The 24333-nt window shown below is 49.7% G+C and overlaps 1 protein-coding gene across 2 annotated transcripts in view; it reads left to right on the top strand.

The window, feature by feature from the left end:
• Positions 1-813: 813 nt before the first annotated feature.
• LOC311115605 (E3 ubiquitin-protein ligase SMURF1-like) overlaps positions 814-24333 on the top strand; it is a 95212-nt gene continuing 71692 nt past the window's right edge. For both annotated transcript variants that reach the window (XM_084190765.1, XM_084190764.1), the window contains exons 1-3: positions 814-1061; positions 5307-5345; positions 18207-18315. In XM_084190765.1, coding sequence (XP_084046891.1) covers positions 1007-1061; positions 5307-5345; positions 18207-18315 — 203 coding nt within the window. In that variant the 5' untranslated portion in view covers positions 814-1006. The remainder of the gene's footprint in view (positions 1062-5306; positions 5346-18206; positions 18316-24333) is intronic.

Below are 24333 nucleotides of genomic sequence, written 5' to 3'. Positions count from 1 at the left end.
ATAACGGACGGTATATCAGCACAGTAACATTTTTACATGTTCAAAGCTGCTTTTGAAAGCAAAAGTTGAATTGAAAACATTATTGGCATTGTTGAATTTTCATAATAGCATGCTACGACTGATGGTTTTGGTTAGCTAAACTAGCATGTATGTTTGTTAGGTACAATAGTTGCCTTGGTAACCAATCTAGCAAACTTGCTATCTACTTCAGTGGATGTTGAACACATTTCTAAAGACAAATGAACACATTTCTGTGTTGAATTATAGCCATGGTATAAAAGGGGTAATCAACTCGGGACTCTAAGCGTTCTCTCGAAAACAATGCAACTCCATGGAAGGTTAGTTCCACTCCACTAGCATGTCATGGAAGATACAGTACCTTCCACATTGTTAATTGTTTTCCATAGAATGCATAGCCCCTCAATAATTATATCTTACATAATTAGAAATACAGTTTATGGGTTTTATACACATTTTCTTTATACTAAAATATGTGTAAACAGACCATAAATGTCCATTTTTGTTTGTTGGCTGGTGGTGGATTGGCTGCATTGTTTGAATGGAATATTGGCATTTTGGCATTTAATTAAAATAAATTGTGGAAGCATTGCTCTAAAACTGTCTGGCTAGCTAGCTAACACACATACAGTGCAGATACATGATTTACATTCATTATTTTACACAATATTTTATCACTGCACTGGCAAACCATGGTTGACCACTCCCTGACCAACATGGCTGACCTTTGGACAATCATAAGAAGGTGCATGTCCATTCTAGTATTCTAATTCTATGGTCCAGAGCCACCGAAAATGTCCGTCTGTGTGTTGCGGCTCGGTCGGGACGGGGGACTTCGCCAGGAAATAATACACATTTCCCCCTGAGGAAGACCGACACAAGCCACATATTCTGACAACCTAGAGAACTATCCTCAAGAGGAGTGTCGACTTGGTGTGTTGGAGCGACCCCAAAAAACGGATTTTACAGCAACTGTTCTTCCGTTGTGATGTCGGGTCCTGGGTCTCGAAGGAACGGGTCCAGCATCAAAATCCGGCTGACAGGTAGCTAGCTAGTTAACTAAAACGCGGTGAAAGCGCTTACGGTTGATGTTGTTTGCCGGGATTAAACCCTGTAACGGATAAATTCACCGGACAGAGTACTGCCAGCTAGCTACATTTACTAGCCTGTCATGGCGCTAGCTAGCTAAACTGGACAGTGGTCGCCCAAACATCCGGTTGTTCTATTTACAAACAGCTAGGTACAGTAGGTAACGCGTTAGCTAGGCCGGAGACTAACTCTTATTAGTTAGCTAGTTAAAATAACTAAACAGCTAGGTACAGTAGGTAACGCGTTAGCTAGGCCGGAGACTAACTCTTATTAGTTAGCTAGTTAAAATAACTAAACAGCTAGGTACAGTAGGTAACGCGTTAGCTAGGCCGGGGACTAACTCTTATTAGTTAGCTAGTTAAAATAACTAAACAACCAAACGGCTGAGGATAGCTAGCTAGCAGGCGTCTAATATTCGCCTGATTAACAAGCTAGTTAGTGGCTGCAACAGCAATGTCCAAGGTGTTCTGCTTGCTAACTAACGGTAGTTAGTAGGTTAGCCATGACCTGAATGCCAATCCGACGGCCAACAACAGCAACAACTGTTTAGTCGACTATCGATCCGTGACCATCTGACACGGTGGCCTAGCTAGACCTAGCCATAGCCCTTTCTAGACTATCCAGGATATATTCTAACTAACTAATTCCCCATACAACTGACTCGGTAGCTACAGTACCTAACTAGCTATCTAACTTGGCTAACCAGCTAGCGTTTAGAGATGTGGCTAGTAGGTAGCTAACTGATCTCAAAGCAGCTAGTTGGCATGGTTTCTAAGAGCAAACTAAGCAGCTAAACTAAATTGACTAATGTATACTCAATAACGTTGGCTAGCAAGCTAGCTAGATAATTTGTTTCATAGTTGGCTAGCTAGTAGTTAGCCAGTAACGTTAGTTAGCCAGATAATTCATCTGCTGGGTGTGTTTAGCAAGCATGTCACACCCAGAGTATTGGCACACATTTATTAGATAGCGCGCACACACATTCACACACACACACACACACACACACACACACACACACACTGTTGCTGTGTGAACCAGTGCACTAGGCTCAGTCCAGACTGCAGAAAGACATCACTCATCTCCATGTGAATAGAGACCCAGCCAGCCTGCATGATTACCATTAACCACTACAGTAACAGCCATTGTTCCAGCTGTGAGTGTGTCAAATCAAAATCAACATTTATTTGTTACATGCTTTGTAAACAACAGGTGTAGACTAACAGTGAAACGCTTACTTAACCCTTACCAACAATGCAGAGAGAAAAATTGAAAAATAAAAATGCAAGGAATAAATACACAATGAGTAAGGATAACTTGGCGAGAGAGCAAGATGCCATTTAATCCTCTCAATGAGCCCAGGTCACCACACACACACTGAAATAAACACATACCGAAATACACACACAAATACCCTACACACACGTACATAAGATAGATGCTTAGGGAAGCTGTGGGGAGAGAGAGAGAGATGTGGTGAGGTAGAGAGAGAGGGAGGGTGGTGAAGAGAGAGGGAGGGAGGGAGGGAGGGAGGGAGGGAGGTGGGGTGGAGAGAGAGGTGAGGTGGAGAGAGAGGGAGGGTGGTGAAGAGAGAGGTGAGGTGGAGAGAGAGGGAGGGTGGTGAAGAGAGAGAGGTGAGGTGGAGAGAGGTGAGGTGGAGAGAGAGGGAGGGTGGTGAAGAGAGAGGTGAGGTGGAGAGAGAGGTGAGGTGGAGAGAGAGGTGAGGTGGAGAGAGAGGGAGTGTGGTGAAGTGGAGAGAGAGGTGAGGTGGAGAGAGAGGTGAGGTGGAGAGAGAGGGAGGGAGGTGAAGAGAGAGAGGTGAGGTGGAGAGAGAGGGAGGGTGGTGAAGAGAGAGGTGAGGTGGAGAGAGAGGTGAGGTGGAGAGAGAGGGAGGGTGGTGAAGAGAGAGAGGTGAGGTGGAGAGAGGTGAGGTGGAGAGAGAGGGAGGGTGGTGAAGAGAGAGGTGAGGTGGAGAGAGAGGTGAGGTGGAGAGAGAGGTGAGGTGGAGAGAGAGGGAGGGAGGTGAAGAGAGAGGTGAGGTGGAGAGAGAGGGAGGGAGGTGAAGAGAGGGAGGGAGGGAGGTGGGGTAGAGAGAGAGGTGAGGTGGAGAGAGAGGGAGGGTGGTGAAGAGAGAGAGGTGAGGTAGAGAGAGAGGTGAGGTGGAGAGAGAGGGAGGGTGGTGAAGAGAGAGGTGAGGTGGAGAGAGAGGTGAGGTGGAGAGAGAGGGAGGGAGGTGGAGAGAGGTGAGGTGGAGAGAGAGGGAGGGTGGTGAAGAGAGAGGTGAGGTGGAGAGAGAGGTGAGGTGGAGAGAGAGGGAGGGAGGTGAGGTGGAGAGAGGTGAGGTGGAGAGAGGTGAGGTGGAGAGAGAGGGAGGGTGGTGAAGAGAGAGGTGAGGTGGAGAGAGAGGTGAGGTGGAGAGAGAGGGAGGGTGGTGAAGAGAGAGAGGTGAGGTGGAGAGATGTGAGGTGGAGAGAGAGGGAGGGTGGTGAAGAGAGAGGTGAGGTGGAGAGAGAGGTGAGGTGGAGAGAGAGGTGAGGTGGAGAGAGAGGGAGGGTGGTGAAGAGAGAGAGGTGAGGTGGAGAGAGAGGGAGGGTGGTGAGGTGGAGAGAGAGGGAGGGTGGAGAGAGAGAGGTGAGGTGGAGAGAGAGATGAGGTGGAGAGGGAGGAAGGGTGGTGAAGAGAGAGAGGTGAGGTGGAGAGAGAGGGAGGGTGGTGAAGAGAGAGAGGTGAGGTGGAGAGAGAGAGGTGGAGGGAGGTGAGGTGAGGTGGAGAGAGAGAGGTGAGGTGGAGAGAGAGAGGTGAGGTGGAGAGAGAGAGGTGAGGTGGAGAGAGAGAGGTGAGGTGGAGAGAGAGAGGTGAGGTGGAGAGAGAGAGGTGAGGTGGAGAGAGAGAGAGGGTGGTGGAGAGAGAGGGAGGGTGGTGGAGAGAGAGGGAGGGTGGTGAAGAGAGAGGGAGGGTGGTGAAGAGAGAGGGAGGGTGGTGAAGAGAGGGAGGGAGGAGGACAGAGAGAGAGGGAGGTGGAGAGGGAGGGAGGGTGGTGGGGAGGGAGGGAGATAGAGGGAGTGAGGGAGATGGGAGAGAGGGAGGGTGGTGAAGAGAGAGAGAGATGGTGGTGAAGAGAGAGGGGGAGGGAGGTGAAGAGAGTGAGGGGGAGGGAGGAGGAGAGAGAGAGTGAGAGGGAGGTGGAGAGGGAGGGAGGGTGGTGGAGAGGGGGAGGGAGATAGAGGGAGTGAGGGAGATGGGAGAGAGGGAGATGGAGGGAGAGAGAGAGAGAGAGAGAGAGAGGAGGGAGGTGGGGAGAGAGGGAGGTGGGGAGAGAGAGGGAGGGTGGTGAAGAGAGAGGTGAGGTGGAGAGAGAGAGAGGGTGGTGAAGAGAGAGGGAGGGTGGTGGAGAGAGAGGGAGGGTGGTGAAGAGAGAGGGAGGGTGGTGAAGAGAGGGAGGGAGGAGGAGAGAGAGAGAGGGAGGTGGAGAGGGAGGGAGGGAGGGTGGTGGAGATGGGGAGGGAGGGAGATAGAGGGAGTGAGGGAGATGGGAGAGATGGAGGGGGAGAGAGAGAGGGGGGGGTGGTGAAGAGAGAGGTGAGGTGGAGAGAGAGAGGTGAGGTGGAGAGAGAGAGGTGAGGTGGAGAGAGAGAGAGGGTGGTGGAGAGAGAGAGGTGAGGTGGAGAGAGAGGGAGGGTGGTGAAGAGAGAGAGGTGAGGTGGAGAGAGAGGTGAGGTGGAGAGAGAGAGGGAGGGTGGTGAAGAGAGAGAGGTGAGGTGGAGAGAGAGAGGGAGGGTGGTGAAGAGAGAGAGGTGAGGTGGAGAGAGAGAGGGAGGGTGGTGAAGAGAGAAAGGTGAGGTGGAGAGAGAGAGGGTGGTGAAGAGAGAGGGGGAGGGAGGTGAAGAGAGTGAGGGGGAGGGAGGAGGAGAGAGAGAGAGGGAGGTGGAGAGGGAGGGAGGGTGGTGGAGAGGGGGAGGGAGATAGAGGGAGTGAGGGAGATGGGAGAGAGGGAGATGGAGGGAGAGAGAGAGGGAGGGAGGGAGGTGGGGAGAGAGAGAGAGGGAGGAAGGGAGATGGAGAGAGAGGGAGGGAGGTGGAGAGGTCCAGTCATTCGTTGGTTGGCTTACAGCAGCCTAATCACTGATCTTATTGGCTGTCAGGCTGTCTGTAGTGACATCTGTTTGGTTGACTGACAGTTGTCTGTTCTGTGTTTTTAGTATTATGTGCCAAGAACCTTGCAAAGAAAGACTTCTTCCGTAAGTATCTCTGATCCCTCCTCTCTGTCTGTCTTCCTCTCTCCTTCTGGAAGTATCTCTGATCCCTCCTCTCTGTCTGTCTTCCTCTCTCCTTCTGGAAGTATCTCTGATCCCTCCTCTCTGTCTGTCTTCCTCTCTCCTTCTGTAAGTATCTCTGATCCCTCCTCTCTCTCTGTCTTCCTCTCTCCTTCTGTAAGTATCTCTGATCCCTCCTCTGTCTGTCTTCCTCTCTCCTTCTGGAAGTATCTCTGATCCCTCCTCTCTGTCTGTCTGTCTTCCTCTCTCCTTCTGTAAGTATCTCTGATCCCTCCTCTCTCTCTGTCTTCCTCTCTCCTTCTGTAAGTATCTCTGATCCCTCCTCTCTGTCTGTCTGTCTTCCTCTCTCCTTCTGTAAGTATCTCTGATCCCTCCTCTCTCTCTGTCTGTCTTCCTCTCTCCTTCTGTAAGTATCTCTGATCCCTCCTCTCTGTGTGTCTTCCTCTCTCCTTCTGGAAGTATCTCTGATCCCTCCTCTCTGTCTGTGTGTTTTCCTCTCTCCTTCTGGAAGTATCTCTGATCCCTCCTCTCTGTCTGTCTTCCTCTCTCCTTCTGGAAGTATCTCTGATCCCTCCTCTCTGTCTGTCTGTCTTCCTCTCTCCTTCTGTAAGTATCTCTGATCCCTCCTCTCTGTCTGTCTTCCTCTCTCCTTCTGTAAGTATCTCTGATCCCTCCTCTCTGTCTGTCTGTCTTCCTCTCTCCTTCTGTAAGTATCTCTGATCCCTCCTCTCTGTCTGTCTTCCTCTCTCCTTCTGTAAGTATCTCTGATCCCTCCTCTCTGTCTGTCTGTCTTCCTCTCTCCTTCTGTAAGTATCTCTGATCCCTCCTCTCTGTCTGTCTGTCTTCCTCTCTCCTTCTGGAAGTATCTCTGATCCCTCCTCTCTGTCTGTCTGTCTTCCTCTCTCCTTCTGTAAGTATCTCTGATCCCTCCTCTCTCTCTGTCTGTCTTCCTCTCTCCTTCTGTAAGTATCTCTGATCCCTCCTCTCTGTCTGTCTTCCTCTCTCCTTCTGGAAGTATCTCTGATCCCTCCTCTCTCTCTCTCTGTCTTCCTCTCTCCTTCTGTAAGTATCTCTGATCCCTCCTCTCTCTCTGTCTGTCTTCCTCTCTCCTTCTGGAAGTATCTCTGATCCCTCCTCTCTGTCTGTCTGTCTTCCTCTCTCCTTCTGTAAGTATCTCTGATCCCTCCTCTCTGTCTGTCTTCCTCTCTCCTTCTGTAAGTATCTCTGATCCCTCCTCTCTGTCTGTCTTCCTCTCTCCTTCTGTAAGTATCTCTGATCCCTCCTCTCTGTCTGTCTGTCTTCCTCTCTCCTTCTGTAAGTATCTCTGATCCCTCCTCTCTGTCTGTCTTCCTCTCTCCTTCTGGAAGTATCTCTGATACCTCCTCTCTGTCTGTCTGTCTTCCTCTCTCCTTCTGGAAGTATCTCTGATCCCTCCTCTCTGTCTGTCTGTCTTCCTCTCTCCTTCTGTAAGTATCTCTGATCCCTCCTCTCTGTCTGTCTGTCTTCCTCTCTCCTTCTGGAAGTATCTCTGATCCCTCCTCTCTGTCTGTCTTCCTCTCTCCTTCTGTAAGTATCTCTGATCCCTCCTCTCTGTCTGTCTTCCTCTCTCCTTCTGGAAGTATCTCTGATCCCTCCTCTCTGTCTGTCTTCCTCTCTCCTTCTGGAAGTATCTCTGATCCCTCCTCTCTGTCTGTCTTCCTCTCTCCTTCTGTAAGTATCTCTGATCCCTCCTCTCTGTCTGTCTTCCTCTCTCCTTCTGTAAGTATCTCTGATCCCTCCTCTCTGTCTGTCTTCCTCTCTCCTTCTGGAAGTATCTCTGATCCCTCCTCTCTGTCTGTCTTCCTCTCTCCTTCTGGAAGTATCTCTGATCCCTCCTCTCTGTCTGTCTTCCTTTCTCCTTCTGGAAGTATCTCTGATCCCTCCTCTCTGTCTGTCTTCCTCTCTCCTTCTGTAAGTATCTCTGATCCCTCCTCTCTCTCTGTCTTCCTCTCTCCTTCTGTAAGTATCTCTGATCCCTCCTCTGTCTGTCTTCCTCTCTCCTTCTGGAAGTATCTCTGATCCCTCCTCTCTGTCTGTCTGTCTTCCTCTCTCCTTCTGTAAGTATCTCTGATCCCTCCTCTCTCTCTGTCTTCCTCTCTCCTTCTGTAAGTATCTCTGATCCCTCCTCTCTGTCTGTCTGTCTTCCTCTCTCCTTCTGTAAGTATCTCTGATCCCTCCTCTCTCTCTGTCTGTCTTCCTCTCTCCTTCTGTAAGTATCTCTGATCCCTCCTCTCTGTCTGTCTTCCTCTCTCCTTCTGTAAGTATCTCTGATCCCTCCTCTCTGTCTGTCTGTCTTCCTCTCTCCTTCTGTAAGTATCTCTGATCCCTCCTCTCTCTCTGTCTGTCTTCCTCTCTCCTTCTGTAAGTATCTCTGATCCCTCCTCTCTGTCTGTCTTCCTCTCTCCTTCTGTAAGTATATCTGATCCCTCCTCTCTCTGTCTGTCTTCCTCTCTCCTTCTGTAAGTATCTCTGATCCCTCCTCTCTCTCTGTCTGTCTTCCTCTCTCCTTCTGTAAGTATCTCTGATCCCTCCTCTCTCTCTGTCTGTCTTCCTCTCTCCTTCTGTAAGTATCTCTGATCCCTCCTCTCTCTCTCTCTGTCTTCCTCTCTCCTTCTGTAAGTATCTCTGATCCCTCCTCTCTGTCTGTCTTCCTCTCTCCTTCTGTAAGTATCTCTGATCCCTCCTCTCTCTCTCTCTGTCTTCCTCTCTCCTTCTGTAAGTATCTCTGATCCCTCCTCTCTCCCTGTCTGTCTTCCTCTCTCCTTCTGTAAGTATCTCTGATCCCTCCTCTCTGTCTGTCTGTCTTCCTCTCTCCTTCTGGAAGTATCTCTGATCCCTCCTCTCTGTCTGTCTGTCTTCCTCTCTCCTTCTGTAAGTATCTCTGATCCCTCCTCTCTCTCTGTCTGTCTTCCTCTCTCCTTCTGTAAGTATCTCTGATCCCTCCTCTCTGTCTGTCTTCCTCTCTCCTTCTGGAAGTATCTCTGATCCCTCCTCTCTCTCTCTCTGTCTTCCTCTCTCCTTCTGTAAGTATCTCTGATCCCTCCTCTCTCTCTGTCTGTCTTCCTCTCTCCTTCTGGAAGTATCTCTGATCCCTCCTCTCTGTCTGTCTGTCTTCCTCTCTCCTTCTGTAAGTATCTCTGATCCCTCCTCTCTGTCTGTCTTCCTCTCTCCTTCTGTAAGTATCTCTGATCCCTCCTCTCTGTCTGTCTTCCTCTCTCCTTCTGTAAGTATCTCTGATCCCTCCTCTCTGTCTGTCTGTCTTCCTCTCTCCTTCTGTAAGTATCTCTGATCCCTCCTCTCTGTCTGTCTTCCTCTCTCCTTCTGGAAGTATCTCTGATACCTCCTCTCTGTCTGTCTGTCTTCCTCTCTCCTTCTGGAAGTATCTCTGATCCCTCCTCTCTGTCTGTCTGTCTTCCTCTCTCCTTCTGTAAGTATCTCTGATCCCTCCTCTCTGTCTGTCTGTCTTCCTCTCTCCTTCTGGAAGTATCTCTGATCCCTCCTCTCTGTCTGTCTTCCTCTCTCCTTCTGTAAGTATCTCTGATCCCTCCTCTCTGTCTGTCTTCCTCTCTCCTTCTGGAAGTATCTCTGATCCCTCCTCTCTGTCTGTCTTCCTCTCTCCTTCTGGAAGTATCTCTGATCCCTCCTCTCTGTCTGTCTTCCTCTCTCCTTCTGTAAGTATCTCTGATCCCTCCTCTCTGTCTGTCTTCCTCTCTCCTTCTGTAAGTATCTCTGATCCCTCCTCTCTGTCTGTCTTCCTCTCTCCTTCTGGAAGTATCTCTGATCCCTCCTCTCTGTCTGTCTTCCTCTCTCCTTCTGGAAGTATCTCTGATCCCTCCTCTCTGTCTGTCTTCCTCTCTCCTTCTGGAAGTATCTCTGATCCCTCCTCTCTGTCTGTCTTCCTCTCTCCTTCTGTAAGTATCTCTGATCCCTCCTCTCTCTCTGTCTTCCTCTCTCCTTCTGTAAGTATCTCTGATCCCTCCTCTGTCTGTCTTCCTCTCTCCTTCTGGAAGTATCTCTGATCCCTCCTCTCTGTCTGTCTGTCTTCCTCTCTCCTTCTGTAAGTATCTCTGATCCCTCCTCTCTCTCTGTCTTCCTCTCTCCTTCTGTAAGTATCTCTGATCCCTCCTCTCTGTCTGTCTGTCTTCCTCTCTCCTTCTGTAAGTATCTCTGATCCCTCCTCTCTCTCTGTCTGTCTTCCTCTCTCCTTCTGTAAGTATCTCTGATCCCTCCTCTCTGTGTGTCTTCCTCTCTCCTTCTGGAAGTATCTCTGATCCCTCCTCTCTGTCTGTGTGTTTTCCTCTCTCCTTCTGGAAGTATCTCTGATCCCTCCTCTCTGTCTGTCTTCCTCTCTCCTTCTGGAAGTATCTCTGATCCCTCTCTCTGTCTGTCTGTCTTCCTCTCTCCTTCTGGAAGTATCTCTGATCCCTCCTCTCTGTCTGTCTTCCTCTCTCCTTCTGGAAGTATCTCTGATCCCTCCTCTCTGTCTGTCTGTCTTCCTCTCTCCTTCTGGAAGTATCTCTGATCCCTCCTCTCTGTCTGTCTTCCTCTCTCCTTCTGTAAGTATCTCTGATCCCTCCTCTCTGTCTGTCTGTCTTCCTCTCTCCTTCTGTAAGTATCTCTGATCCCTCCTCTCTGTCTGTCTGTCTTCCTCTCTCCTTCTGGAAGTATCTCTGATCCCTCCTCTCTGTCTGTCTGTCTTCCTCTCTCCTTCTGTAAGTATCTCTGATCCCTCCTCTCTCTCTGTCTGTCTTCCTCTCTCCTTCTGTAAGTATCTCTGATCCCTCCTCTCTGTCTGTCTTCCTCTCTCCTTCTGTAAGTATCTCTGATCCCTCCTCTCTCTCTCTCTGTCTTCCTCTCTCCTTCTGTAAGTATCTCTGATCCCTCCTCTCTCTCTGTCTGTCTTCCTCTCTCCTTCTGGAAGTATCTCTGATCCCTCCTCTCTGTCTGTCTGTCTTCCTCTCTCCTTCTGTAAGTATCTCTGATCCCTCCTCTCTGTCTGTCTTCCTCTCTCCTTCTGTAAGTATCTCTGATCCCTCCTCTCTGTCTGTCTTCCTCTCTCCTTCTGTAAGTATCTCTGATCCCTCCTCTCTGTCTGTCTGTCTTCCTCTCTCCTTCTGTAAGTATCTCTGATCCCTCCTCTCTGTCTGTCTTCCTCTCTCCTTCTGGAAGTATCTCTGATACCTCCTCTCTGTCTGTCTGTCTTCCTCTCTCCTTCTGGAAGTATCTCTGATCCCTCCTCTCTGTCTGTCTGTCTTCCTCTCTCCTTCTGTAAGTATCTCTGATCCCTCCTCTCTGTCTGTCTGTCTTCCTCTCTCCTTCTGGAAGTATCTCTGATCCCTCCTCTCTGTCTGTCTTCCTCTCTCCTTCTGTAAGTATCTCTGATCCCTCCTCTCTGTCTGTCTTCCTCTCTCCTTCTGGAAGTATCTCTGATCCCTCCTCTCTGTCTGTCTTCCTCTCTCCTTCTGGAAGTATCTCTGATCCCTCCTCTCTGTCTGTCTTCCTCTCTCCTTCTGTAAGTATCTCTGATCCCTCCTCTCTGTCTGTCTTCCTCTCTCCTTCTGTAAGTATCTCTGATCCCTCCTCTCTGTCTGTCTTCCTCTCTCCTTCTGGAAGTATCTCTGATCCCTCCTCTCTGTCTGTCTTCCTCTCTCCTTCTGGAAGTATCTCTGATCCCTCCTCTCTGTCTGTCTTCCTCTCTCCTTCTGGAAGTATCTCTGATCCCTCCTCTCTGTCTGTCTTCCTCTCTCCTTCTGTAAGTATCTCTGATCCCTCCTCTCTCTCTGTCTTCCTCTCTCCTTCTGTAAGTATCTCTGATCCCTCCTCTGTCTGTCTTCCTCTCTCCTTCTGGAAGTATCTCTGATCCCTCCTCTCTGTCTGTCTGTCTTCCTCTCTCCTTCTGTAAGTATCTCTGATCCCTCCTCTCTCTCTGTCTTCCTCTCTCCTTCTGTAAGTATCTCTGATCCCTCCTCTCTGTCTGTCTGTCTTCCTCTCTCCTTCTGTAAGTATCTCTGATCCCTCCTCTCTCTCTGTCTGTCTTCCTCTCTCCTTCTGTAAGTATCTCTGATCCCTCCTCTCTGTCTGTCTTCCTCTCTCCTTCTGTAAGTATCTCTGATCCCTCCTCTCTGTCTGTCTGTCTTCCTCTCTCCTTCTGTAAGTATCTCTGATCCCTCCTCTCTCTCTGTCTGTCTTCCTCTCTCCTTCTGTAAGTATCTCTGATCCCTCCTCTCTGTCTGTCTTCCTCTCTCCTTCTGTAAGTATATCTGATCCCTCCTCTCTCTGTCTGTCTTCCTCTCTCCTTCTGTAAGTATCTCTGATCCCTCCTCTCTCTCTGTCTGTCTTCCTCTCTCCTTCTGTAAGTATCTCTGATCCCTCCTCTCTCTCTGTCTGTCTTCCTCTCTCCTTCTGTAAGTATCTCTGATCCCTCCTCTCTCTCTCTCTGTCTTCCTCTCTCCTTCTGTAAGTATCTCTGATCCCTCCTCTCTGTCTGTCTTCCTCTCTCCTTCTGTAAGTATCTCTGATCCCTCCTCTCTCTCTCTCTGTCTTCCTCTCTCCTTCTGTAAGTATCTCTGATCCCTCCTCTCTCCCTGTCTGTCTTCCTCTCTCCTTCTGGAAGTATCTCTGATCCCTCCTCTCTGTCTGTCTTCCTCTCTCCTTCTGGAAGTATCTCTGATCCCTCCTCTCTGTCTGTCTTCCTCTCTCCTTCTGGAAGTATCTCTGATCCCTCCTCTCTGTCTGTCTTCCTCTCTCCTTCTGGAAGTATCTCTGATCCCTCCTCTCTGTCTGTCTTCCTCTCTCCTTCTGTAAGTATCTCTGATCCCTCCTCTCTCTCTGTCTTCCTCTCTCCTTCTGTAAGTATCTCTGATCCCTCCTCTCTGTCTGTCTGTCTTCCTCTCTCCTTCTGTAAGTATCTCTGATCCCTCCTCTCTCTCTCTGTCTTCCTCTCTCCTTCTGGAAGTATCTCTGATCCCTCCTCTCTCTCTCTCTGTCTTCCTCTCTCCTTCTGGAAGTATCTCTGATCCCTCCTCTCTGTCTGTCTTCCTCTCTCCTTCTGGAAGTATCTCTGATCCCTCCTCTCTGTCTGTCTTCCTCTCTCCTTCTGTAAGTATCTCTGATCCCTCCTCTCTCTCTGTCTTCCTCTCTCCTTCTGTAAGTATCTCTGATCCCTCCTCTCTGTCTGTCTGTCTTCCTCTCTCCTTCTGTAAGTATCTCTGATCCCTCCTCTCTCTCTCTGTCTTCCTCTCTCCTTCTGTAAGTATCTCTGATCCCTCCTCTCTGTCTGTCTGTCTTCCTCTCTCCTTATGTAAGTATCTCTGATCCCTCCTCTCTGTCTGTCTTCCTCTCTCCTTCTGGAAGTATCTCTGATCCCTCCTCTCTGTCTGTCTTCCTCTCTCCTTCTGTAAGTATCTCTGATCCCTCCTCTCTCTCTGTCTGTCTTCCTCTCTCCTTCTGTAAGTATCTCTGATCCCTCCTCTCTCTCTGTCTGTCTTCCTCTCTCCTTCTGTAAGTATCTCTGATCCCTCCTCTCTCTCTCTCTGTCTTCCTCTCTCCTTCTGTAAGTATCTCTGATCCCTCCTCTCTGTCTGTCTTCCTCTCTCCTTCTGTAAGTATCTCTGATCCCTCCTCTCTCTCTCTCTGTCTTCCTCTCTCCTTCTGTAAGTATCTCTGATCCCTCCTCTCTCCCTGTCTGTCTTCCTCTCTCCTTCTGTAAGTATCTCTGATCCCTCCTCTCTGTCTGTCTGTCTTCCTCTCTCCTTCTGGAAGTATCTCTGATCCCTCCTCTCTGTCTGTCTGTCTTCCTCTCTCCTTCTGTAAGTATCTCTGATCCCTCCTCTCTCTCTGTCTGTCTTCCTCTCTCCTTCTGTAAGTATCTCTGATCCCTCCTCTCTGTCTGTCTTCCTCTCTCCTTCTGGAAGTATCTCTGATCCCTCCTCTCTGTCTGTCTGTCTTCCTCTCTCCTTCTGGAAGTATCTCTGATCCCTCCTCTCTGTCTGTCTTCCTCTCTCCTTCTGTAAGTATCTCTGATCCCTCCTCTCTGTCTGTCTTCCTCTCTCCTTCTGGAAGTATCTCTGATCCCTCCTCTCTGTCTGTCTTCCTCTCTCCTTCTGGAAGTATCTCTGATCCCTCCTCTCTGTCTGTCTTCCTCTCTCCTTCTGTAAGTATCTCTGATCCCTCCTCTCTGTCTGTCTTCCTCTCTCCTTCTGTAAGTATCTCTGATCCCTCCTCTCTGTCTGTCTTCCTCTCTCCTTCTGGAAGTATCTCTGATCCCTCCTCTCTGTCTGTCTTCCTCTCTCCTTCTGGAAGTATCTCTGATCCCTCCTCTCTGTCTGTCTTCCTCTCTCCTTCTGGAAGTATCTCTGATCCCTCCTCTCTGTCTGTCTTCCTCTCTCCTTCTGTAAGTATCTCTGATCCCTCCTCTCTCTCTGTCTTCCTCTCTCCTTCTGTAAGTATCTCTGATCCCTCCTCTGTCTGTCTTCCTCTCTCCTTCTGGAAGTATCTCTGATCCCTCCTCTCTGTCTGTCTGTCTTCCTCTCTCCTTCTGTAAGTATCTCTGATCCCTCCTCTCTCTCTGTCTTCCTCTCTCCTTCTGTAAGTATCTCTGATCCCTCCTCTCTGTCTGTCTGTCTTCCTCTCTCCTTCTGTAAGTATCTCTGATCCCTCCTCTCTCTCTGTCTGTCTTCCTCTCTCCTTCTGTAAGTATCTCTGATCCCTCCTCTCTGTGTGTCTTCCTCTCTCCTTCTGGAAGTATCTCTGATCCCTCCTCTCTGTCTGTGTGTTTTCCTCTCTCCTTCTGGAAGTATCTCTGATCCCTCCTCTCTGTCTGTCTTCCTCTCTCCTTCTGGAAGTATCTCTGATCCCTCCTCTCTGTCTGTCTGTCTTCCTCTCTCCTTCTGGAAGTATCTCTGATCCCTCCTCTCTGTCTGTCTTCCTCTCTCCTTCTGGAAGTATCTCTGATCCCTCCTCTCTGTCTGTCTGTCTTCCTCTCTCCTTCTGGAAGTATCTCTGATCCCTCCTCTCTGTCTGTCTTCCTCTCTCCTTCTGTAAGTATCTCTGATCCCTCCTCTCTGTCTGTCTGTCTTCCTCTCTCCTTCTGTAAGTATCTCTGATCCCTCCTCTCTGTCTGTCTGTCTTCCTCTCTCCTTCTGGAAGTATCTCTGATCCCTCCTCTCTGTCTGTCTGTCTTCCTCTCTCCTTCTGTAAGTATCTCTGATCCCTCCTCTCTCTCTGTCTGTCTTCCTCTCTCCTTCTGTAAGTATCTCTGATCCCTCCTCTCTGTCTGTCTTCCTCTCTCCTTCTGGAAGTATCTCTGATCCCTCCTCTCTCTCTCTCTGTCTTCCTCTCTCCTTCTGTAAGTATCTCTGATCCCTCCTCTCTCTCTGTCTGTCTTCCTCTCTCCTTCTGGAAGTATCTCTGATCCCTCCTCTCTGTCTGTCTGTCTTCCTCTCTCCTTCTGTAAGTATCTCTGATCCCTCCTCTCTGTCTGTCTTCCTCTCTCCTTCTGTAAGTATCTCTGATCCCTCCTCTCTGTCTGTCTTCCTCTCTCCTTCTGTAAGTATCTCTGATCCCTCCTCTCTGTCTGTCTGTCTTCCTCTCTCCTTCTGTAAGTATCTCTGATCCCTCCTCTCTGTCTGTCTTCCTCTCTCCTTCTGGAAGTATCTCTGATACCTCCTCTCTGTCTGTCTGTCTTCCTCTCTCCTTCTGGAAGTATCTCTGATCCCTCCTCTCTGTCTGTCTGTCTTCCTCTCTCCTTCTGTAAGTATCTCTGATCCCTCCTCTCTGTCTGTCTGTCTTCCTCTCTCCTTCTGGAAGTATCTCTGATCCCTCCTCTCTGTCTGTCTTCCTCTCTCCTTCTGTAAGTATCTCTGATCCCTCCTCTCTGTCTGTCTTCCTCTCTCCTTCTGGAAGTATCTCTGATCCCTCCTCTCTGTCTGTCTTCCTCTCTCCTTCTGGAAGTATCTCTGATCCCTCCTCTCTGTCTGTCTTCCTCTCTCCTTCTGTAAGTATCTCTGATCCCTCCTCTCTGTCTGTCTTCCTCTCTCCTTCTGTAAGTATCTCTGATCCCTCCTCTCTGTCTGTCTTCCTCTCTCCTTCTGGAAGTATCTCTGATCCCTCCTCTCTGTCTGTCTTCCTCTCTCCTTCTGGAAGTATCTCTGATCCCTCCTCTCTGTCTGTCTTCCTCTCTCCTTCTGGAAGTATCTCTGATCCCTCCTCTCTGTCTGTCTTCCTCTCTCCTTCTGTAAGTATCTCTGATCCCTCCTCTCTCTCTGTCTTCCTCTCTCCTTCTGTAAGTATCTCTGATCCCTCCTCTGTCTGTCTTCCTCTCTCCTTCTGGAAGTATCTCTGATCCCTCCTCTCTGTCTGTCTGTCTGTCTTCCTCTCTCCTTCTGTAAGTATCTCTGATCCCTCCTCTCTCTCTGTCTTCCTCTCTCCTTCTGTAAGTATCTCTGATCCCTCCTCTCTGTCTGTCTGTCTTCCTCTCTCCTTCTGTAAGTATCTCTGATCCCTCCTCTCTCTCTGTCTTCCTCTCTCCTTCTGTAAGTATCTCTGATCCCTCCTCTCTGTCTGTCTGTCTTCCTCTCTCCTTCTGTAAGTATCTCTGATCCCTCCTCTCTCTCTGTCTGTCTTCCTCTCTCCTTCTGTAAGTATCTCTGATCCCTCCTCTCTGTCTGTCTTCCTCTCTCCTTCTGTAAGTATATCTGATCCCTCCTCTCTCTGTCTGTCTTCCTCTCTCCTTCTGTAAGTATCTCTGATCCCTCCTCTCTCTCTGTCTGTCTTCCTCTCTCCTTCTGTAAGTATCTCTGATCCCTCCTCTCTCTCTGTCTGTCTTCCTCTCTCCTTCTGTAAGTATCTCTGATCCCTCCTCTCTCTCTCTCTGTCTTCCTCTCTCCTTCTGTAAGTATCTCTGATCCCTCCTCTCTGTCTGTCTTCCTCTCTCCTTCTGTAAGTATCTCTGATCCCTCCTCTCTCTCTCTCTGTCTTCCTCTCTCCTTCTGTAAGTATCTCTGATCCCTCCTCTCTCCCTGTCTGTCTTCCTCTCTCCTTCTGGAAGTATCTCTGATCCCTCCTCTCTGTCTGTCTTCCTCTCTCCTTCTGGAAGTATCTCTGATCCCTCCTCTCTGTCTGTCTTCCTCTCTCCTTCTGGAAGTATCTCTGATCCCTCCTCTCTGTCTGTCTTCCTCTCTCCTTCTGGAAGTATCTCTGATCCCTCCTCTCTGTCTGTCTTCCTCTCTCCTTCTGTAAGTATCTCTGATCCCTCCTCTCTCTCTGTCTTCCTCTCTCCTTCTGTAAGTATCTCTGATCCCTCCTCTCTGTCTGTCTGTCTTCCTCTCTCCTTCTGTAAGTATCTCTGATCCCTCCTCTCTCTCTCTGTCTTCCTCTCTCCTTCTGGAAGTATCTCTGATCCCTCCTCTCTCTCTCTCTGTCTTCCTCTCTCCTTCTGGAAGTATCTCTGATCCCTCCTCTCTCTCTCTCTGTCTTCCTCTCTCCTTCTGGAAGTATCTCTGATCCCTCCTCTCTGTCTGTCTTCCTCTCTCCTTCTGGAAGTATCTCTGATCCCTCCTCTCTCTCTGTCTTCCTCTCTCCTTCTGTAAGTATCTCTGATCCCTCCTCTCTGTCTGTCTGTCTTCCTCTCTCCTTCTGTAAGTATCTCTGATCCCTCCTCTCTCTCTCTGTCTTCCTCTCTCCTTCTGTAAGTATCTCTGATCCCTCCTCTCTGTCTGTCTGTCTTCCTCTCTCCTTATGTAAGTATCTCTGATCCCTCCTCTCTGTCTGTCTTCCTCTCTCCTTCTGGAAGTATCTCTGATCCCTCCTCTCTGTCTGTCTTCCTCTCTCCTTCTGTAAGTATCTCTGATCCCTCCTCTCTCTCTGTCTTCCTCTCTCCTTCTGTAAGTATCTCTGATCCCTCCTCTCTCTCTGTCTGTCTTCCTCTCTCCTTCTGTAAGTATCTCTGATCCCTCCTCTCTGTCTGTCTTCCTCTCTCCTTCTGTAAGTATCTCTGATCCCTCCTCTCTGTCTGTCTTCCTCTCTCCTTCTGTAAGTATCTCTGATCCCTCCTCTCTCTCTGTCTGTCTTCCTCTCTCCTTCTGTAAGTATCTCTGATCCCTCCTCTCTCTCTCTGTCTTCCTCTCTCCTTCTGTAAGTATCTCTGATCCCTCCTCTCTCTCTGTCTGTCTTCCTCTCTCCTTATGTAAGTATCTCTGATCCCTCCTCTCTGTCTGTCTTCCTCTCTCCTTCTGTAAGTATCTCTGATCCCTCCTCTCTGTCTGTCTGTCTTCCTCTCTCCTTCTGGAAGTATCTCTGATCCCTCCTCTCTGTCTGTCTTCCTCTCTCCTTCTGTAAGTATCTCTGATCCCTCCTCTCTGTCTGTCTGTCTTCCTCTCTCCTTCTGTAAGTATCTCTGATCCCTCCTCTCTCTCTGTCTGTCTTCCTCTCTCCTTCTGTAAGTATCTCTGATCCCTCCTCTCTGTCTGTCTTCCTCTCTCCTTCTGTAAGTATCTCTGATCCCTCCTCTCTGTCTGTCTTCCTCTCTCCTTCTGTAAGTATCTCTGATCCCTCCTCTCTCTCTGTCTGTCTTCCTCTCTCCTTCTGTAAGTATCTCTGATCCCTCCTCTCTCTCTGTCTGTCTTCCTCTCTCCTTCTGGAAGTATCTCTGATCCCTCCTCTCTGTCTGTCTTCCTCTCTCCTTCTGGAAGTATCTCTGATCCCTCCTCTCTGTCTGTCTTCCTCTCTCCTTCTGGAAGTATCTCTGATCCCTCCCCTCTGTGTGTGTGTGTGTGTGTGTGTGTATAGGGCTGCCGGACCCATTTGCTAAGGTAGTGGTGGATGGATCAGGACAGTGTCATTCTACAGACACAGTGAAGAGTACTCTAGACCCCAAATGGAACCAACACTATGACCTGTGAGTACACACAGACACACACAGTGTTTTCCACCAGTACATAGTGTAGCCAGCCAAATAGAAAGAATATTACATAGGGTTAGGGTTAGGGGTTAGGGGTTAGTGTTAGGGTTAGGGTTAGGGTACATAGTGTAGCCAGCCAAATAGAAAAATAGCCAGCCAGGCGCCCCTGGTTTCAAATCAAATCAAATTTTATTGGCCACATGCGCCGAATACAACAGGTGCAGACATTACAGTGAAATGCTTACTTACAGCCCTTAACCAACAGTGCATTTATTTTAAACAAAAAAGTAAAAATAAAACAACAACAAAAAAAGTGTTGAGAAAAAAAAGAGCAGAAGTAAAATAAAAAATAACAGTAGGGAGGCTATATATACAGGGGGGTACCGGTGCAGAGTCAATGTGCGGGGGCACCGGCTAGTTGAGGTAGTTGAAGTAATATGTACATGTGGGTAGAGTTAAAGTGACTATGCATAAATAATTAACAGAGTAGCAGCAGTGTAAAAAGATGGGGTGGGGGGGCAGTGCAAATAGTCTGGGTAGCCATGATTAGCTGTTCAGGAGTCTTATGGCTTGGGGGTAGAAGCTGTTAAGAAGCCTTTTGGACCTAGACTTGGCGCTCCGGTACCGCTTGCCGTGCAGTAGCAGAGAGAACAGTCTATGACTAGGGTGGCTGGAGTCTGACAATTTTGAGGGCCTTCCTCTGACACCGCCTGGTATAGAGGTCCTGGATGGCAGGAAGCTTGGTCCCAGTGATGTACTGTGCCGTACGCACTACCCTCTGTAGTGCCTTGTGGTCGGAGGCCGAGCAGTTGCCATACCAGGCGGTGATGCAACCAGTCAGGATGCTCTCGATGGTGCAGCAGTATAATATTTTGAGGATCTGAGGACCCATGCCAAATCTTTTCAGTCTCCTGAGGGGGAATAGGCTTTGTCGTGCCCTCTTCACGACTGTCTTGGTGTGTTTGGACCATGATAGTTTGTTGGTGATGTGGACACCAAGGAACTTGAAGCTCTCAACCTGTTCCACTACAGCCCCGTCAATGAGAATGGGGGCGTGCTCAGTCCTCTTTTTTTCCCTGTAGTCCACAATCATCTCCTTTGTCTTGGTCACGTTGAGGGAGAGGTTGTTGTCCTGGCACCACACGGCCAGGTCTCTGACCTCCTTCCTATAGGCTGTCTCATCGTTGTCGGTGATCAGGCCTACCACTGTTGTGTCGTCGGCAAACTTAATGATGGTGTTGGAGTCGTGCCTGGCCAGTCATGGGTGAACAGGGAGTACAGGAGGGGACTGAGCACGCACCCCTGAGGGGCCCCCGTGTTGAGAATCAGTGTGGCAGATGTGTTGTTACCTACCCTTACCACCTGGGGGCGGCCCGTCAGGAAGTCCAGGATCCAGTTGCAGAGGGAAGTGTTTAGTCCCAGGATCCTTAGCTTAGTGATGAGCTTAGAGGGCACTATGGTGTTGAATGCTGAGCTGTAGTCAATGAATAGCATTCTCACGTAGGTGTTCCTCTTGTCCAGGTGGGAAAGGGCAGTGTGGAGTGCAATAGAGATTGCATCATCTGTGGATCTGTTGGGGCGGTATGCAAATTGGAGTGGGTCTAGGGTTTCTGGGATTATGCTGTTGATGTGAGCCATGACCAGCCTTTCAAAGCACTTCATGGATACAGACGTGAGTGCTACGGGTCGGTAGTCATTTAGGCAGGTTATCTTAGAGTCCTTGGGCACGGGGACTATGGTGGTCTGCTTGAAACATGTTGGTATTACAGACTCGGTCAGGGACATGTTGAAAATGTCAGTGAAGACACTTGCCAGTTGGTCAGTCTGGGAGGGTTCGTGGCGGCTTGCCCTTCAGGGTTTGAATGTTTTTGCTGAAAGAGCTCTGTTTTGGTGGCCTCTGGTACATCCTAATGCCTTGATTCCATCTGAAATACACAGCCAAATTATTGAATACTTTATCGACTTTAACTCCAAGATTGGAAAAATCAGTTGTGGTGTAGAAAGACATGACTTTACAATTTAAATGACTGAAAAGTTGTTTCGGACTATATGATCAGGACTATTTTCTAAGAGAACATTAAACCTTTTAATATTTAACCCGTCTTCTCTTGAGATTTAAAGTCTTATTTACAGTTTTACTGCAAGATATGAATTGCCACAATGTTTTGTTCTTCAAATGATGTATTTGACTAAAACAGAAAAATTAATTAAATAGCCCACATTTATCTTTAAAAAATCAATGAAAGGTTATATTGAACAAACAAAATGGTTGTATCATTCTTAATGTAGTGGTTGGAACTGAAATGATTTTCCAATCCAACAGAACCACTTTTTCCCCCCGTTTCGTTCCACTGTTTCCGAACAGCAAAATAATGTTCTGAACCGGTTCGAACCCCGAAAACAATACTGCTTTATATCATTCCTGTCTGTTCCTTTTGTAATCTGTGAAATCAACAGTTTTTTTTACATTTAGCTCATTAAATGACTTTACCAATCAGTGCAGATGGAGCAGGCAGGCTGGTTGTTTACAACCATGATGGACTGACAAGCGTAGCCTATGGCCGCAAGATGCATCTGGAATGTTCCGGGTTGGGAGAGGGTGAGAGAGATGTTCCGGGTTGGGAGAGGGCGAGAGAGATGTTCCGGGTTGGGAGAGGGCGAGAGAGATGTTCTGGGTTGGGAGAGGGCGAGAGAGATGTTCCGGGTTGGGAGAGGGCGAGAGAGATGTTCCGGGTTGGGAGAGGGCGAGAGAGATGTTCTGGGTTGGGAGAGGGCGAGAGAGATGTTCCGGGTTGGGAGAGGGCGAGAGAGATGTTCCGGGTTGGGAGAGGGCGAGAGAGATGTTCCGGGTTGGGAGAGGGCGAGAGAGATGTTCCGGGTTGGGAGAGGGCGAGAGTGATGTTCCGGGTTGGGAGAGGGCGAGAGAGATGTTCCGGGTTGGGAGAGGGCGAGAGAGATGTTCCGGGTTGGGAGAGGGCGAGAGAGATGTTCCGGGTTGGGAGAGGGCGAGAGAGATGTTCCGGGTTGGGAGAGGGCGAGAGAGATGTTCCGGGTTGGGAGAGAGGGAGAGATGTTCCGGGTTGGGAGAGGGCGAGAGAGATGTTCCGGGTTGGGAGAGAGGGAGAGATGTTCCGGGTTGGGAGAGGGCGAGAGAGATGTTCCGGGTTGGGAGAGGGCGAGAGAGATGTTCCGGGTTGGGAGAGGGCGAGAGAGATGTTCCGGGTTGGGAGAGGGCGAGAGAGATGTTCCGGGTTGGGAGAGGGCGAGAGAGATGTTCCGGGTTGGGAGAGGGCGAGAGAGATGTTCCGGGTTGGGAGAGGGCGAGAGAGATGTTCCGGGTTGGGAGAGGGCGAGAGAGATGTTCCGGGTTGGGAGAGGGCGAGAGAGATGTTCCGGGTTGGGAGAGGGCGAGAGAGATGTTCCGGGTTGGGAGAGGGCGAGAGAGATGTTCCGGGTTGGGAGAGGGCGAGAGAGATGTTCCGGGTTGGGAGAGGGCGAGAGAGATGTTCCGGGTTGGGAGAGGGCGAGAGAGATGTTCCGGGTTGGGAGAGGGCGAGAGAGATGTTCCGGGTTGGGAGAGGGCGAGAGAGATGTTCCGGGTTGGGAGAGGGCGAGAGAGATGTTCCGGGTTGGGAGAGGGCGAGAGAGATGTTCCGGGTTGGGAGAGGGCGAGTGAGGGTTGAGTAGGACATCTGAATTAGGTCCACAGAATTATACCTAGGAGGACCGGCTTCTACGGAGGAATTTTGAATGTCCATTGAGCTAGCTAGCTAACAAGCTTGTGTGTGCAGAGCGGCACCAGAATTAAAAACACGTCTTACCTTTTTGTAGTTAATTAATCCAACGTGAAACGTGATAACTTTGCCTTTAGTATCCTTAACTAGCATTGAAAAAAGTGAATCCATTATTATCTACTGTGAGGGGAAAAAAGTATTTGATCCCCTGCTGATTTTGTACGTTTGCCAACTGACAAAGAAATGATCAGTCTATAATTTTAATGGTAGGTTTATTTAAACAGTGAGAGACAGAATAACAACCGTAATTAACAGTTTCAACATTTCTACATGCCGTGTCACATTGTTCAAGTGTGTGAATTTCTGTGCAGCATGAGTGGGGAGCTAACATGATGCAGCCGTGATGACTCCCAGTGGAGGAGGCACGGTGCTCTATAAGGGTTGCCATGATGCAGCCGCGATGACTCCCAGTGGAGGAGGCACGGTGCTCTATAAGGGTTGCCATGATGCAGCCGTGATGACTCCCAGTGGAGGAGGCACGGTGCTCTATAAGGGTTGCCATGATGCAGCCGTGATGACTCCCAGTGGAGGAGGCACGGTGCTCTCTATAAGGGTTGCCATGATGCAGCCGTGATGACTCCCAGGGGAGGAGGTGCTCTATAAGGGTTGCCATGATGCAGCCGTGATGACTCCCAGTGGAGGAGGCACGGTGCTCTATAAGGGTTGCCATGATGCAGCCGTGATGACTCCCAGTGGAGGAGGCACGGTGCTCTCTATAAGGGTTGCCATGATGCAGCCGTGATGACTCCCAGGGGAGGAGGTGCTCTATAAGGGTTGCCATGATGCAGCCGTGATGACTCCCAGTGGAGGAGGCACGGTGCTCTCTATAAGGGTTGCCATGATGCAGCCGTGATGACTCCCAGGGGAGGAGGTGCTCTATAAGGGTTGCCATGAAGCAGCCGTGATGACTCCCAGTGGAGGAGGCACGGTGCTCTATAAGGGTTGCCATGATGCAGCCGTGATGACTCCCAGTGGAGGAGGCACGGTGCTCTATAAGGGTTGCCATGATGCAGCCGTGATGACTCCCAGTGGGGGAGGCACGGTGCTCTATAAGGGTTGCCATGATGCAGCCGTGATGACTCCCAGTGGAGGAGGCAGGGTGCTCTCTATAAGGGTTGCCATGATGCAGCCGTGATGACTCCCAGTGGAGGAGGCACGGTGCTCTCTATAAGGGTTGCCATGATGCAGCCGTGATGACTCCCAGTGGAGGAGGCACGGTGCTCTATAAGGGTTGCATTGGATACGCTGATAGACAGGCTTGATCCATGAGACACATTTGACAGAAGTACCGAAAGTAACAAACATTTGTTTTTTTATGGACTAGTATCGAAAAAAAAAAAGTACCAAAGTTTCTAGGTTAGTAAAAACAACAACCTGCTGATCAGGGGTTTGGGTTAGGGGGCCTCAGATCCTCAAAACCTTCTACAGCTGCACCATCGAGAGCATCTTGACTGGCTGTATCACCGCCTGGTATGGCAACTGCTTGGCATCAGACCGCAAGGCGCTACAGAGGGTAGTCCGTACAGCCCAGCACATCACTGGGGCCGAGCTCCCTGCCATCCAGGACCTCTATATCAGAGCTCCCTGCCATCCAGGACCTCTATATCAGAGCTCCCTGCCATCCAGGACCTCTATATCAGAGCTCCCTGCCATCCAGGACCTCTATATCAGAGCTCCCTGCCATCCAGGACCTCTATACCAGAGCTCCCTGCCATCCAGGACCTCTATATCAGAGCTCCCTGCCATCCAGGACCTCTATATCAGAGCTCCCTGCCATCCAGGACCTCTATATCAGAGCTCCCTGCCATCCAGGACCTCTATACCAGAGCTCCCTGCCATCCAGGACCTCTATACCAGAGCTCCCTGCCATCCAGGACCTCTATACCAGAGCTCCCTGCCATCCAGGACCTCTATATCAGAGCTCCCTGCCATCCAGGACCTCTATACCAGAGCTCCCTGCCATCCAGGACCTCTATACCAGAGCTCCCTGCCATCCAGGACCTCTATACCAGAGCTCCCTGCCATCCAGGACCTCTATATCAGAGCTCCCTGCCATCCAGGACCTCTATACCAGAGCTCCCTGCCATCCAGGACCTCTATATCAGAGCTCCCTGCCATCCAGGACCTCTATATCAGAGCTCCCTGCCATCCAGGACCTCTATATCAGAGCTCCCTGCCATCCAGGACCTCTATACCAGAGCTCCCTGCCATCCAGGACCTC

Source organism: Coregonus lavaretus, assembly GCF_964263955.1.
Source record: "Coregonus lavaretus genome assembly, contig: HAP1_SCAFFOLD_145, whole genome shotgun sequence".
Taxonomy (NCBI): domain Eukaryota; kingdom Metazoa; phylum Chordata; class Actinopteri; order Salmoniformes; family Salmonidae; genus Coregonus; species Coregonus lavaretus.
Note: the sequence above shows the minus strand (reverse complement) of the source record. Positions and strands in the feature narration are given on the sequence as shown.